The sequence below is a fragment of the Carcharhinus amblyrhynchos genome, unplaced genomic scaffold, assembly GCF_965287045.1.
Source record: "Carcharhinus amblyrhynchos unplaced genomic scaffold, sCarAmb.v2.hapA scaffold_807, whole genome shotgun sequence".
Classification (NCBI taxonomy): domain Eukaryota; kingdom Metazoa; phylum Chordata; class Chondrichthyes; order Carcharhiniformes; family Carcharhinidae; genus Carcharhinus; species Carcharhinus amblyrhynchos.
The window spans coordinates 50,084-67,020 of NW_027650547.1; the positions used below are offsets into that span (position 1 = coordinate 50,084).

General features: G+C 37.9%; 1 protein-coding gene across 1 annotated transcript; it reads right to left on the reverse strand.

The window, feature by feature from the left end:
• Positions 1–1,030: 1,030 nt before the first annotated feature.
• LOC145340155 (arf-GAP with coiled-coil, ANK repeat and PH domain-containing protein 2-like) lies at positions 1,031–16,748 on the reverse strand. The gene is made up of 4 exons (XM_080184587.1): positions 16,654–16,748; positions 11,555–11,665; positions 9,895–9,953; positions 1,031–2,363 (listed from the first exon to the last, which is right to left on the reverse strand). Exons 1-4 carry the CDS (start codon positions 16,746–16,748, stop codon positions 2,263–2,265), a joined length of 366 nt encoding a protein of 121 aa, XP_080040713.1. The 3' UTR covers positions 1,031–2,262.
• Between the last annotated feature and the right edge of the window lie 189 nt (positions 16,749–16,937).

Sequence of the window (16,937 nt, forward strand, 5' to 3'; positions counted from 1 at the left end):
TGGTCAACCATGATCAAAATGAGTGTGGAGCAGATTCAAAGGGCCAGATGGCTTACTCTTGCTTCCATTTTCTATGTTTCTATGTATAGGATGAGCACGGTACATTTACCACCTTACTCATCTACCTTCCCTTTTTTTAGCTGCTGGCCACCTGATTTTCAGGCATAAAACAGGCAATAGTGAATTGAGTTCACATCCCTGCATTCTCTGGAAAATCATTAAGTTAAAACTCAAAACAGTAATGCAGCCATTGAAATACAAAAGCCTTACTGCAGTTTTAAGAATTAAATGCATATTTACTGTTCATGGAATGTATAATACAAGCTTTTCAGTAACTTTGTATATAATTATTCTACAATATGAACAAAAATGCTCAATACAGAAAAGTTGATATATACAATAAATATGAGATTCAATTCAATAACTAATAAGAATGAATACATTTATTTCAATTTCAAACTATGAAGAACTATTATTCAGTTTTGGTGTAATGGATCTGATTATGAGGCAAATCCACAATCACTCCATGCAGTAATGCCTATTGACCAAAAAACAGTTTTCAAATGCTTGTAGGCCTATCAAACAGTCATATCAAACATTAAACTGAAATATAAGTAATGTACATGTTACAATGTACAACTGCTTTGAAGCCTATAATGTAGCCCATTGTGTTTTCAATACATTTCCATTGGAGTTTTAATAATAATATAAATTTTTCTGTACAAATGTACTAAAACAAGCACCAAAACAAAACAGAAAACTACATCACTAAAAAATAAGGTTCGAGTTTGTCAATCTCTGAAGATATTCTGAAATTTCATCGGAATGCCTACTTATCTATTTCTTCAACAGAGGCAAAAACATTTAATGTGAGAATTTAAAAACGTGGTTTTCCAGGAAGCTTTATTCTGAACATTTCATCTTAATTTCAAGAAGCTCTATATATAGATATAGCTCCTCAAGGGCTAAAGTTCTGCATATAGGTATAGCTCTTGGGGATAAGGGATATGGTTGGGGGTGGGGGGTGGGGGGGTGGGGGGTGTGGTGGGAGGCAGATTCAAAATACTGAATTTGATAATCAGCCATGAATGGAGGAGCAGACTCAAAGAGCCAAATGGTCTACTACTACTATTTTCTATGTTTCTACCTTTTATTAGCCTTTTACAACACAAGAACGTGGAATAAATCAGGTGTTCCTTCTTTGGCAGCATCACTAAATAAAAATTTATTTAAAAGGCTGCTTCGATCTAGTTCCTTGAACTTTGGTAAACAAAATCAACCAAGAATATTAATTTACCTGCATTTTCATTTACTGAAGATGATTTGATTACTGGCAAATGAATAGGAAACATTGATGTTTGGCCGGAGTTGTACAGAGTGTATAACTTCGACAACTGATTGATATCTTCAGAATAGAAAACCAAACTAAAAAAGAAAGTGATTTTGTTGCTGATGATATATTGTTTACTGCATCAACTGATTTAATGGTACAACATGCAGGTAGTCATCCAGTAATTTCAATTCCCGTTACCAATTTATCTTAATATGACAGATTTTATTTTTAAGTGTATATACAATTACAGATGTATGGTTGTAGATTTGTTTTCGGGGATACCAGATCGGTAACTCTACACTGTAGTAAATTTATTGGAGATGTACAAAACTTGAAAATATGAAAATATTTCCTGAAACAACAGATAACTGGTATTAACTTTTCAGCAAAAGGAAATAAATTCAAAAAGGGGTACAGTCCTAATACAAATTTACTGCTCCAAAAAGCACTGGTGTTACCATATTTCCCTGTTCAGAGATGTACACAACTGCACTGCAGTTGAAACATTGCAATATCCGTGTCAGTTCGCGTATTTTAAAATGGGTTAAAAACAGGCTTGTGAGTAAATAAATTGAATTATTTCTATAATTTGGGTACGCACAAAAATTTCAAAACTACTGTTCAACTTGAACACCCATTCTATTTGCACATCTCCCACTGGTGAAAACCTTGGAAGATTTTACTTTCAATTCAAAACATGACAAAAAAAGTGCAAAGGTTGATCATTTGCATAGACACCACACTCCCAAGTAGAATAAATCACGGCAGCTGTTTGTGGGTGCTGCAGTAAAAAGCTCCTTCAAATATAATTGTTTTCTTCAAAACTCAAATCTTCAATTTATTTTTGGTATGGATAATGAGATGAACTGATGAATATGCTTCAAGATGATTGCACCAAAAGAATGATTACAGCTCTCGAGTGAGAAAATTTAATCAGTCTCTGATCGCCGCGGGAAACGATTTAGTATTTCTGGGTTATGTGAGGCCATATGGGAAAAGTCTCTGAAAATATCCTGGTAGGTTGCATCACCTGCAAGAAGATAAAATTTTGAGTTACTGAAGCAAATAATTTCATAAAATATTTTTAAAATTGTAACTTATGATAATCTAACAGTATACACATCTGTAAAATGCACAATCTTAGAACTAGAATAAATTGCACTTCATAAAATTATACAATATGCTTTATTTCTAGTATAAGTTACATTTCATTCTACAATGTCAATTTATACCAAACATCTACTGAATGTTTTTATGTTTTAAAGCATTTAAATTAGAAAACCTGCTTTTTATTTCTCGTATAACTTGCATTTCATCATATAATTGTCAATTATGCCACAACCCTGAAAATTTCCCAATTCTACTACGTATCCAACTCCCTTCTGAAAGTTGTGATCTGGTTGCACCGTTCATTCAGGTAATGCAGTCCAAACCATTGCCACTCCCTGCTTACAACAAAGGCTCATTGCCCCAATGATTCTTTTTCCCAAAGCTATATTCTCTAATTCCTGACACACCAGCCATTTGTAAGAGTTTCCTTATTTACTTGATCAAACCCATTAATAATTGATATTTCTAAATATTTCTTTAAATGTTCTTTGGTCCAGCTTCTCCAGTCTTCCAAACAACAGCCTGTGCTCTAATGTGACTTCTGCACTACCTATAAGACCATTAGATAAAAGGAGCAGGATCAGGCCATCCGGCCCATCGAGACTGCTCTGCCATTCAATCATGGCAGATAAGTTTCTCAACATCATTCTCCTGCCTTTTCCCCATATACTTTGATTCCCTTACCAAGCAAGGACCCATCAATCTCAGTCTTAAACACAGTCAATGACCTGGCCTCCACAGCCTTCAGTGGCAAGAAATTCCATAGATTAACCACCCTCTGTCTGAAGAAATTCCTCCGCACCTTGGTTCTAAAGGTCACCCATTTACTGGGGCAGCGTCCTCACAGCCTAGCCTCTCTTACTAATGGAAACATCTTCCACACATCCATTCTATCCAGGCCTTTCAGTATTCTGTAAGTTTCAATGGGATCCCCCTCATCCTTCTAAACTCCATCGAGTATGGACCCAGACTCCTCAAACACTCCTCACACGTCAAGCTTTTCATTTCCAGGATCATTCTTGTGAACCTCCTCTAAACCCTCTCCTGGGTCAGCACATCCTTCCTTAGGTACGGGGTCCAAAATTGGTCACAATAATCCAAATGTGGTCTGACCACAACCTTAAAAAGCCTCACCAGTACATCTCTGCTTTTGTGTTCTAGTCCTCAAACTGAATGCTAATATTGCATCTGCCTCCGAACTACCAACTCAACCTGCAAGTTAACTTTAAGAGAATCCCAAGAAGTCTTCCAAGTCCCTTTGCGCTTCCAATTTCAGAATTCTCCGCCCGTTAGAAAATAGTCTACACCTCTATTCTTTTTACCAAAGTGCATATTGTCACACTTTCCCATGTTGTATTCCATCTGCCTATTCTTTGCTCACTCTCCTAACCTGTCCAAGTCCTTATGCAGCCTCCCTGCCACCTCATACTACCTGTCCCTCCACCTACCTTTGAATCATCTCAGCCACAATGCCCTCAGTTCCTTCATCTAGATCGCTGATGTATAAAGTGAAAAGTTGTGTCCCAACACTAACCCCTGCGGAACTACACATTACCAGCTGCCATCCACAAAAGGATTCTTTTTATCTCCACTCTCTGCCTTCTACCAGTCAGCCAATCTTCTACTCATGCTAATACCTTGCTTCTAACACCATGGGCTTTTATCTTACTCAGCAGCCTCCTGTGCAGCACCTTATCAAAGGCCTTCTGGAAATCCAAGATGATTACATCCACTGGCTCTCCTTATCTAACTTGTTTCATCTCCTCAAAGAATTCAAATAGGTTTGTCAGGCATGACCTCCTCTTGATGAAACCATGCCGACTTCATCCTATTCTACCATGGACTTCCAAGTATTCCAAAATCTCATCCTTAATAATGGACTCTGAGAAGGCATTATGTGTTTTCATCAGGGCTATCTGTAACTGATTAACCTTTCCACAACATTCAGCATTGTCAAACACCCAATTTCATAACATCACTTCTCCTATGTAATCTACCTTGTTGGAACTAAACTATGTACCTTCCCTCCTACTTCCCCCAACGTAAAACAACATTCATGTTTTTGTTATCATCTCTTTGTTTCCTCTCAACTTTTCCAGTATCAATGTCCAGTTGACGCATTTTGAACTTTGCTTTAAAGATTAAAGGGTGCTGTAAGAGTTACTGTTGATATTTTATCGTTAAATACTTTGCAAAGTATTGGCAAGTTATGTAGAACAGCTATAATGAAATCTCAGATAAAAGGAGGCTAACTCTTCAAATGCAGCAGTATATTTTGATCCAATCTACAGAGGACAATGGAGATCAGGAGAGAAGTAAAGGACAAAATCAAATCTACAAGCTCAGATGGCATCAAAACACAACAATTTAACCCAATTATTCACTCCCAAACTGAATCTCAAGTCCAAATTTGTGTATTGCAAACCTGCACCAGAATGGAATATATTAAAGATTTTTTGGTACTATTTTGTCTGAATTACAGCCACAGCATGGCTCTATATTGGAATTATCAGGTAATTCATCACCCTTCACAGAATACCTTGCTAACATCAATATAAGGAACGCATACACACTACACTGAAAAGTGTCAATATATCTTAAAGGATTGCGGGATTTTCAATACAACTCAGCTACAACATTGCTTATTGAGCATAATTTGTTATCTCTCAAGAATTAACAATAATTAGTTGTGGAGAATTCAAAAAAGATGTTACATGTCAAAAAAGATTCAGATAAAAATGTTAATGAGCAGCATCGTAGCAGTACAAGTGTAAAATAGTACCATAGGAAAAAAGACATGCAAAAATTTCTGACATGATCAGTAAATAGCTCACAATACTGAAAGAAAATAGAAATGTAGACACCACACAAGGTAATAACTATCATACCTGCATAAACCTCAGAGCAGCAAAAAAATAGAAATCAAGAGTGCAAGAATCAAGAGACAGCTTGTATGAAAGATGATAGCAGCTTCAACTTTTAAACATTTGCTTCAAAACTTCCAAATTCTTTATTTCACCACTAATTCCAGATTTAAGAAATGTGCCTTTTGGAATTTGCATTTTAGGAAGATGACTTTCCCACCAATTTAACCTCAACCCCAAAAACATTTCCTTTCTCCTCCTCATCAATGGTTACTCTGCTGCTAGGCCTCCATCAATGCTGCCCTGAATCATTCATCGAACTACACAAACAGCAGCCCCAAAAAACTTTCCTTCATTTTTTTCTTCCTGTGGGAAAAAGTTACTCACTGGCACACAAAAGCTCAGCAGAGCATCAAAGTTCAGACTCATCATTTTATGGTACTTTGTTCGCGCAATCCCAGTTTGCTAAACCACTGCATTCTAGCAGTATCGGCATTGATTTGGGTAGGTACCAGATAGACAAAATTGCAACCCACATAAAGGAGGAAAAGTGACTTCCCCTGATATTATTGCTACACATCACACAAGGGTTAGTGCTCGAGAGGCACTGAGAGGTAGTTGGAAGCAGCTTGTCCCCTCAATCAGAGATGGTGTGTGTTTGGGAAATAGGAAGAGTAAGAGGAGAACTGATTGGCAAAAGTAAATAAATAAGATGTCTTTAATACACAAAAGATAACCCCATTTCTGGCTAGTTGAAATGGAATTATAAGAACATGTTTTAGACCAAGTGCATATTTAAGTCGATAGTATGCATTATAATGCAGCTACTAATCAATTAAATAGAGATTAATTTAATTTCACTGCCACATATTGATCTAATTCAGAGTCTCATGCTTCTTTCATACTAATCTAATATAGTTATCTGATTTTTTAAAATCTATTTTTCAGAATTCAAATGACTCAAATCTTAAACAATTTAGTGAAGTAGGTTGGATATTTAGCGTAAAACCACTAATATTCACAAATAAGAACTTGAAAGCACTTCACTTTACACAGAGTAATGTAAAAATTTCCATATTTCATTTTGTTTCCAATTCTGCTAGTATTTCCATTAATTCTATTTGAAAGTGAAAACTGAAAAATAGGAGTTTTACTGGGTTTACTTCAGTTTTTTGAACCAATTATCTTCTGCAGTGAATCAGAAATCAATTCATCTTAAAACCAGTAATCTAAATGAGTAGATACCGGAAAACAAGAACTACTTATAACCAGAGTAATGATCATTAGCACTAACTAAGCTGAAAACAAATTGGCAGTTTTCCTTTTAAACAGAAATATAAAGTTATGCAAAAATTTCATATACAATAAGATCCATATATAACACTGGTAGAAGCAAAATCATAATTCATTGCAAGTTGTAATTGTTGTTTATAAATATAATCAAATCAACTGCAAATTTCAATACGATTAATATTTTGCCCATTTGCACCTATGACATAAAAATACTACATGTAGATTTCACCATGACTTAAGATTTTTAAATAATATTGCAGCAACTGCTGTTTTAAATGTCTGACAACTTTATAGGTGCAACTGTGATCTGGAAAGTTTAAGGGCGCAATCTTACAACCTCATCCCGCCCAACTTTCGGTGAGGTGATGTGCTAAGATCAGACAGAAGGCCAAAAAAAATCAGAAATGCACCCTATTTTTGCTTCTCTTGATCATATGAACCCTGTTTTGCCAGCAAGATTGGCTTCAAGCCCTTTCAAATATTAATGACATGGTCTGAATGGGGGCACAGCCTGTGGGATGGAGCTATGAGGGCGGCAAAGGGGAACTCTGCCAGGATGGGAGAGAAGTGGGCAAACTGCAGGGGGGCATGATTGAGGAAGGTGTTGGCAATGTCCGTGGGGTAGCAGGAGATCTCCCAGTATATTGGGAGATTATGGTGCCTGTGCAATGGTGCTCCTACAGCTTAGCAGCCAGCCTGGAGAGAATCACATTTTGTACTAAATGCCATGAGATTGCATTTTCAAACTCTCCCAAAAAAAAGTCTGAAACTCTCCCGTTTTCTCGCTCGTTCAACACTTAGAATTTTTTCTGTAAGGTTGTGCCTGAAATAATTTTCAGACAAGTACTGAAACGTTATGCCATTCAGTATAAGGAACAGGTTAATCAATCCCCAAAGATGGCCTGTTGGGAAAGTATTTCAAAAAGTATCTGAATGTAATGCTTGTTTTAAGAAATCAGCCTGCAAACCAAAAAGATGGCATGATACTCAAAGGCAGCTGATAATCAACATAAACAATTGGAAAACTTCTGTGAAGGTAACATAGTTATATTTGAAGCAGGAGTTGTAAGTAAAGTGTTATTTGCTAAAAATACCAATACAACTGCAAGAGTTTGAATTAACTCAGATCTTGAGATATGTATCACATTATACAGACAACTAAAGTAGCATAAACTTTGGAATATTAATGCAGGTTAATCCTATCAGCTGTTTTTCTTAAAAGCATATTTTAATATTTAGTGGCAAAAAAACTTGCAGTCTTAACCTCAAGAAGAATATTAAACCCAACATCAGGAGCTTCATTTCTTTTTACAGCAATGCTGCATTAAGTGCAGGAAGTACATAAATACAGCAAAGCTGCTATTACCATCGAGATTAGGAACTCAAAGGCACACAACATACAAAAAGACAAATACAGTACAGACAAGATTAAAAGCAATAACAAGAAAAAAAATCAGATGTATTTGGTAGCACCAATTTGTCTTTCATGATTGACAACTCAAAGCTAAATATAAAAGCTAAACAGAACATTGCATATGGCTTTCTTTTAAGTGCATAACTATTTACTTGTGGTCTCTTCCTAGTAAACTACAGAGCTCATTTATTATCATAATAAAGTTTATAACTATTAACGAGATATGGTCCACAGCTACAAAACTGTTACAGCTAGTTACAGAATCTCAAGTAATAACAATGCTTTTTAATAACTTGCTGTCATTCATCTCTCATATTTAAGCAACACTTTCCCACATCATGATTTTCCTTTATAGATGTATCAAAATAAATTTTAAAACGTTACTACTGTTACCTAATTTTGTACGACTAGGTTACGCTTCAATCCTGGGAATATTTTATAAATTTAAATTGCCAAAAGGAAAACCAAACAAAACCATATGCAAAAATAGATGAGTTCATAAAATTTGCTAATATTCAGAGAAAAATATGGCTTTATTTTTGAAGTATATGAATTAACTTGGATTTTTTAAAAAATCCAAAGCAATAAAAATACCATATATAATACTTAATGTCCACATTGTACTGTCCTTTTCTGACAAAAGAAAGTAACAGCACAGTTAAAAATAGAAACTGGCTGAAATCACAATATTTTCCATTTACACTGCACTTCTTTATCAGACTTTAATTAAAAATAAACATTGATGTTTATATTTTAAAACCAGTTCAATGGCAAGATTTTCGTAAATATTCCCAATAATTAAACCATATCTAAACCAGGCTGCCAAGGTGCCATAACGTGTTATGTTTGTGCATTGCTGCTTATTGATAGGCCATGAATTCCTTCCAGTGACTTCAGCTGTGACGAAATTCAGATCTCAGCTAAGAATTTCAAGGGAATAATAAATTTAAAACAAACATTTTGTTTTCCAATCAAGAAGGGCCTACTGGGGCTAAAGTGCAAGAAAAGAAAAAGTGTGCATGTAACAGAAAAAAAAAATCGCCAGAATCTGTTGCACCTCTGATGGCCAACTGGATAAATGCACCATCTAAAGTGGTACTAAAACATTCAAATCAAGTGACCTCAGCTTTGAACCCCAATCCACGAGTCAGGGGAATACTAATATTTCCTTCCAAGTACCTGGGCTTCAAAGCAAAAAGTCAGCCAGGGTTCCTGTTCCTGATTATTATCCAATGACTCCTCCTGCAAAGTGCAAGTTTATGGGCATCAGGTAAGGATGGGTTTGGAATTGGCTGTGAGGCACTCCATGGTTGCATACCTTTTGGCTGAACTAACACAAAGAATGGTGAGGTATCAGTGAGCTATCAGTGCCCATTTTACCACACAAGTATCAGAGCCTTTGGGTTGGGGTGGGAAAAGAGAAAACTAAGGACAAACCTCCAATCATTCTAATAAAAGTCAATTTTAGTTCATACTTTTATGCATTATTTATCTTTACCTAAACTTCAAGTTATGCAATATAGAAGACTGAAATAAACAAAAAATGTAATTAAATACTGTAATTTTTTTGAGGTGCATTGCTTATATTTGCCAAATAGCTTTGGTATCTGCTTTTTTCAGATCGTAAGATACACTTCCTTGGGATTTACCTGGTTACCATATTGGTCCTCCAACCAAGTGAGATACATCCTTTAAGAATGGCATCTACTGCCAAATAACAAGATTAATAAGGCTCCCATCCCTTTCCCCAGCCCCTAACAGTAGATATTTAGATAACTCTTTTTTAAATAAGGCTCAAGAATCTTGCAGCTGCAAACTAATAAATTCCTGCATGCATTTTTTATATTGCATCTCTGTATGACTGTTATTGGAATATTGACCTGACTGTCCAAGGCCTTCGGATTCTCGCATCTCGTCATTCATTTTTGCTAGACGCAACCTATGAAAAAAAGTACTGTAATTTGCAAAAGCACATAATAAAGTGTGATAGAACCAAACATTAATTGCAACTTGTTTGGTGACAATAAATGTACCTTTTCCAAATATTTTATGTAGGCACACACACACACAAAATGAGATTAAAGCTATTTTAGAATGAATACTGTAATAAATAATCCATAGTTGATATGATCATTTTAATTTTATGGCCTGTCATTTTGGTCAGGTGATTTCGTCCCTATTATTATATAGAAAACTACGTCCTGGATTTTATCTTCACTTCTTTGACATGGGAAAGTTAATTACACTGCAACCAAAAAGCAATATTCACCTATAAAAACTTGTTCAACAAACCTAACAGTGGCAAATAAAAAGACAGGCAGATCGAGCGCAGCGGAGATTTTGAACATGAAACTCAAACTTCAATTTCTACTGTATGAGAATAAAGTGCTGATTGGTTGACAAGTAGACACTGGTTGATAGAGGTGTTGCGATGGAGAATGCATCAGATAATTGACAGTTAATTGCCAAACATTGATTGAAATTTAGTCCAGACTAAATTAGTTTAACACTAATCAGTCAAGGAAGTGCTCCAAGCAATGCGTCATAGAACAGCCGTCACTTATTTTGTTTAGCTTAAACATGTGCAATGTATGCATGTGTTCTTTCTGTCTGAAAAAACTGGGTCCTGTGCATTAGTTCTAGTTGAGAAATCTACCAGGGGGTTCACTACCACTGTTTACCGCAAGCCTACCTTCACCTGTCAATGTACATGTTGAGATTCTTACAGTTCCATATGCTACAAGATTGGTCTTATTGGCAATCTTGTAAATAGGGCCTGAGCTATTTGCTCACCATGCAAGCTTGGAGCTGAAATAGGGCACACCGAAAAAATAGCTACCCTGATTGGATCATTTTGTGCTGTATATTGTGTAAATTAATAAATGGCTTTCACTTTCAGCCCTGAAAAGTATCCAGTTTACCTCAGAAGGGTGAGGTAAACAGGTGAATCTAGCTGTTTAATGTTGCTACTATGCAGTAGCAACTTGAGTGGTATTCACCACAGACAGGATGCTGCCATCAAGCCAAAAAAGACGAATATTCTTTGACATAGCTAAAGAGGAGAGGTTACACGAACTGGATCTTGAACATAGAAAGTTAGAGAGACAATTTGATTAAGATTTTAGAGTTTTGAAAGGATTTTTAAAGGATCAGACTGAAAAAAAAATTTTGTTGTTGGGAGGAATCTAGGGCAAGGAGACATGACTATAGATCAGAGCCAGACCATTTAGGGGAGTAATTAGAAAACACTTCATGTGAAGGGTGGTAGAAGTGTGGAACACTCTCTCACAAAGCAGCAGTAGAGGATACGTCACTAATTTGTTTAAATTGGTGATTGATTTTTGCTAGTCAAGGATATTAAGGGATATTGAGCCAAGGCAGGAAAATAGAATTAGGACTCAGATTAGCCATGATCTTAATAAATGAAGGAACAGTCTCAGGAGGTAGACTATTCAATCTCTTGTTCCTATATTCCCAATTTCAAAGTATGCAGAATGCAAACAATATGTAAAGAACAAACGCCAGAAATACAATACGCACAATGTAACTATATCTGCATTTGCAGCTTCAACAGCGATAGTGAGCGGGTCCTTCTCTTCTTCATCTAATGCACCTTGATCAGCTCCCCGCTTCAGAAATAAACAAACTTGCCTGAGATAAAGAAGCAGATTATAATTGTTTTGTTACAAACCAAATGCATTCAATTTTCCAAACGTAAAACTGAAGAATATTTCGTACAAGAATACATATTTTTGTTTATTATTCATTTTTTTACTCATTCAATGTAGCACAGGAACACAACACACAAACACAGATGTGATCTCCATATCCCTTATTTTACCATTACTATTTTGGGTAGGTACATAGTCAAAGCAGGTGCCTTTTAATGGGGTAGGGAATATTGATGGACTGAATTATCAACACCATCCAACCCTTTTAACAAAGAGAAAATGTTCTGCAGAATTTATTTCTGCATACTCCAAGGTTCCAAAATATCTACAAAACCTTATATTTACTTTGTTCACCCTTGACTGGTTGGGCTTCTTAATGTATTTTCATTATTACTGTTGATTTTACACTGTTCAACTCCATTCTGAGTATTCGCAATAAAGTGGATGAACTTGCAGCGTGGATCAGTACCTGGGACTTTGATGTTGTGGCCATTTCAGAGACATGGATAGAGCAGGGTCAGGAATGGTTGTTGCAGGTTCCGGGGTTCAAATGCTTCAGTAGGAGTAGAGGAGGAGGTAGAAGGGGGGGAGGGGTAGCATTATTAGTCAAGGATTGTATCACGGTGTCAGAGAGGAAGTTTGATGAGGACTTGTCTGTTGAGGTAGTATGGGCTGAGGTTAGAAATAGGACAGGAGAGGTCACCCTGTTGGGAGTCTTTTATAGACCTCCTAAAAGTTCTAGAGAGGTTGAGGAAAGGATTGCGGAGACGATCCGGGATAGGAGTGAAAGTAATAGGGTAATTGTTATGGGGGACTTTAACTTTACTAATATTGATTGGAATAGCTATAGCTCTAGCTCATTAGAGGGGTCAGTTTTTGTACAGAGCGTGCAGGAAGGTTTCTTGACTCAGTATGTTGATAGGCCAACTAGAGGTGAGGCTATATTGGATTTGGTGCTGGGAAATGAGCCAGACCAGGTGCTAGACTTGGAAGTTGGGGTGCATTTTGGTGATAGTGACCACAATTCGGTTACGTTCACCTTAGTGATGGAAAGGGATAGGCATGAACCTTGGGTCCGTAGTTTTAGCTGGGGGAAGGGTAATTATGAGGCTATTAGGAGAGAATTAGGAAGCATAGGTTGGACTAGGAGATTACAGGGTCTCGGAACGTCCGAAATGTGGAGTTTTTTCAAGGAGCAGCTATTGCGAGTCCTTGATATGTATGTCCCTGTTAGGCAAGGAGGAATTGGTCGAGCTAGGGAACCGTGGTGCACTAGGAAAGTTGATTCGCTGGTTAAAAAGAAAAAGGAGGCTCATGTCCGGATGAGACTTGAGGGCTCAGGTAGTGCACTAGAAAGCTTTAGATTGGCTAGGAGGGAGTTAAAGAGAGAGTTAAGAAGGGCTAAAAGAGGACATGAGAAGACTTTGGCTGATAGGATTAAGGAGAATCCTAAGGCATTCTACAGATATGTTAAGAACAAAAGGTTGGTTAGGGCAAGATTAGGGCCAGTTAGAGACAGCAGTGGGAATTTATGTGTGGAACCGGACGAGATTGGAGAGGCATTGAACCAATATTTCTCTTCGGTGTTCACGCAGGGGGACATAAATGTAGCTGTGGAGAACACTGGGTTACAGGGTTGTAAACCGGACAGTATTGCAGTTGATAAGGAGGATGTGCTGGATATTCTTGAGGGTTTGAAAATAGGTAAGTCCCCTGGGCCAGACGGGATTTACCCCAGGATTCTCTGGGAGGCAAGGGAGGCGATTGCAGAGCCTCTGGCTCTGATCTTCAGGTCGTCGTTGGTCACCGGTATAGTGCCAGAAGATTGGAGGTTAGCGAATGTTGTCCCATTGTTTAAGAAGGGGAACAGAGACTTCCCCGGGGATTATAGACCGGTGAGTCTTACTTCTGTTGTGGGCAAGGTTTTAGAAAAAATTATTAGGGATAGGATTTATAGTTATTTGGAGAGTAATGAATTGATTAGAGATAGTCAGCATGGTTTTGTGGAGGGTAGGTCGTGCCTTACTAACCTTATTGAGTTTTTTGAGAAAGTGACCAAAGAGGTGGATGGGGATAAGGCAGTTGACGTGGTATATATGGACTTTAGTAAGGCGTTTGATAAGGTTCACCATGGAAGGCTTCTGCAGAAATTGCAAATGTATGGGATTGAGGGTGATCTAGGAAATTGGATTAGGAATTGGCTGGCGGATAGGAGACAGAGGGTGGTGGTTGATGGTAAGTATTCGACATGGAGTTCAGTTATGAGTGGTGTGCCTCAGGGATCTGTTTTGGGGCCACTGCTGTTTGTAATTTTTATAAATGATCTGGATGAGGGTATAGTTGGGTGGATTAGTAAATTTGCTGATGACACCAAAGTCGGAGGTGTGGTAGATAGTGAGGAAGGGTGTCTTAGTCTACAGGGAGACTTGGACAAGTTGCAGAGCTGGGCCGAGAGGTGGAGGATGGAGTTTAATGCGGAAAAGTGTGAGGTAATTCACTTTGGCAGGAATAACGGATGTGTAGAGTATAGGGCTAATGGTAGGACTCTGAATAGTGTGGATGAACAGAGGAATCTAGGTGTATGTGTACATAGATCCCTGAAAGTTGGGAATCAAGTAGATAGGGTTGTTAGGAAGGCATACGGTGTCTTGGCGTTTATTGGTAGGGGGACTGAATTTAGGAGCCGCAGCGTCATGTTGCAACTGTACAAAACTCTGGTGCGGCCGCACTTGGAGTATTGTGTGCAGTTCTGGTCCCCACATTATAGGAAGGATGTGGAGGCTTGAGAGGGTGCAGAGGAGGTTTACCAGGATGTTGCCTGGTATGGAGGGGAGGTCCTATGAGGAGATACCGAGGGATTTGAGGTTGTTTTCGTTAGAAAGAAGGCGGCTACGAGGGGACCTTATTGAAACATAAGATGATTAGAGGTTTAGATAGGGTGGACAGTGATAGCCTTTTTCCTCAGATGGAGAAAGCTAGCATGAGGGGGCATAGCTTTAAATTAAGGGGTGGTAGTTATAGGACGGATGTCAGGGGTAGGTTCTTTACCCAGAGGGTGGTGAGGGATTGGAATGCCCTGCCTGCTGCAGTTGTAAATGCGCCTAGTTTGGGGGCGTTTAAGAGATCCGTGGATAGGTTTATGGATGGTAAGGGTTTGGTTTAGGTTAGAGGGTCATTGTTTTTTTAACTGGTCGGCGCAACATCGTGGGCCGAAGGGCCTGTTCTGTGCTGTAATGTTCTATGTCCTATTCACAATTCTTCAGCTCTAACATAGCTCAAGTCGGCCTATAGAAGGACGTGAACATCAAAATGGGGCTGACAAATATAAGGTAATATTCACACAACATAAACTTCAGCTAATGATAATGTCCAACAAGAAAAGATTTAATAATCTCATCTTCACCAGAACTACATTTATCAATTCGGCCATCACGAAAGTCCTGGGGACTGAGTGAGTTCACCACTTTCCAGAGGCTTAATGCGATGCATTCTTCACCTCCTGATGTACAAATATTATCTAGCATCTACTGCAACAATTCACAAAGTTAATTTTCACAGCACCTTTCAGCATTGCAACTCACCAAGAAGGCAAGAGCCACAAGATACTCAAGTATCCGCATTAGAGATCTGCATTAGAGTGTTTTTTTATGTGAGAAAGTGAAAACATGTCAGTCTGGATGCACTGAAAACCTAGAACGGTCCATAGATCACACTTCATAAACATCACTGCCACCCCATTTGTCAAACTTACATTTGTAAACTTTGTTAGTTTGAACTTGTAACATATCTCAAAAATCAGAATTATTTGCATTTGCTTCAGATGATTATTACAGTAACAAGATTCCTATCCAACAACACTTCAAACCTTAACTCCCTCTAAAAATAATCCCCACATTCTCCTAGCCTGGAATATTACACTAATTTCTTGCAGATTGAAAACCCATTAAATATAGAGCTGGATTTTTGCCTCGATGGGCCAAATGGCCTCTTTCTGCACTGTAGGGTATGATCCTTCCGAAAGTGCAACACAAAGAACTGGATGCAATATTCTAGCTGAAACTGAACTTGTAACTTATATAAATTCAACATAATCTCCGTGCTCATCTACTCTATGACCCTACTAATAAAACCCAGGATGCTCTATTAATTGCTTTGTCAACATGTTCTGCTACCTTCAATGACATACATTGACATCCATGTCCCTCTGCTCCCGTATCCACTTCATACTCTATTTTATATCGCCTTCCTATGTTCTTTCTACCAAACTGAATCACTTCATACTTCTCTGCATTAAACTTACATTTGTCTCATGTCCACCTATTCAAGATGTAATGAGTGATATGCCACAGAGATCAGTGCTGGGGTCTCAACTTTTTATAATTTATATAAATGACTTGGATGAAGGGACTGAAATTATGGTTGCTAAATTTGCTGATGATACAAAGATGGGTAGGAAAATAAGTTGTGAAGACAACACTAGGAGGCTACATAGGAATATAGATAGGTTAAATGAGTGGGTAAAAATCTGGCAAGTGAAGTATAACATGGGAAAATGTGAAATTGTCCATTTTGACAGGAAGAATAAAAAACATTATCTACATGGAAAGAGATTGCAGAGCTGAGATGCAGGAGGATCTGGGTGTCCTGGTGCATGAATCACAAATGGTTAGTATGCAGGTACAGCAAGCAATTTGGAAAGCAAAAAGATTGTTATCTTTTACTGAGAGGGGAATTGAATATACAATTAGAGGTTATGCTGCGGTTATACAGGGTATTGGTGAATATATACGCTTACAGATTTACCTAGAATTTATACTTTTTGAAGGCTCTTCCAAATTACTTAAGCTTGAGGCACGCTTTTGCAAGGTAACAAAATATCACCGGGTCTTAAAGCATCGAATGGCTTATTGTATTATATTAGACATAAAGAAAGTAGAAAACATATCGCAGAGCAGTGGAGTTTGTTACCCAGTATGTCCCAAGATGGTGGCATGATGTAGCGGTCCTCTACCATGACAGTCTCTGTGATTCACATCTGCTCCATTCTGCATGATTGACATCATGTTTCTTTTAACCTGAACTAGTGCAGTATTCTGTTATTTTAACGTTCCCCTGGGATTGCAGAGTAGAGCTCGGTTGGGATAATTGCCAGGTCAGGAGATGTGACTGGAGACAGCTAAGTTTTCTTAGACAATTTCAAAGACTTATTCTTTCCTGTCTCTGAAGTCTGGAAGCTGGAGACTAGGTTTACT

What these genes read in the sequence shown, in the direction of transcription:
- LOC145340155 (XM_080184587.1), bottom strand. Translation starts at nt 16,748, where the DNA reads ATGATGTCAATCATGCAGAATGGAGCAGATGTGAATCACAGAGACTGT. An exon ending in AATGCAGATATAGTTACATT is followed by an intron (nt 9,954 to 11,554) that starts GTGCGTATTGTA and finishes TTTTTTTCATAG; the next exon opens with GTTGCGTCTAGCAAAAATGA. An exon ending in CGAAGGCCTTGGACAGTCAG is followed by an intron (nt 2,364 to 9,894) that starts GTCAATATTCCA and finishes ATCTTCTTGCAG; the next exon opens with GTGATGCAACCTACCAGGAT.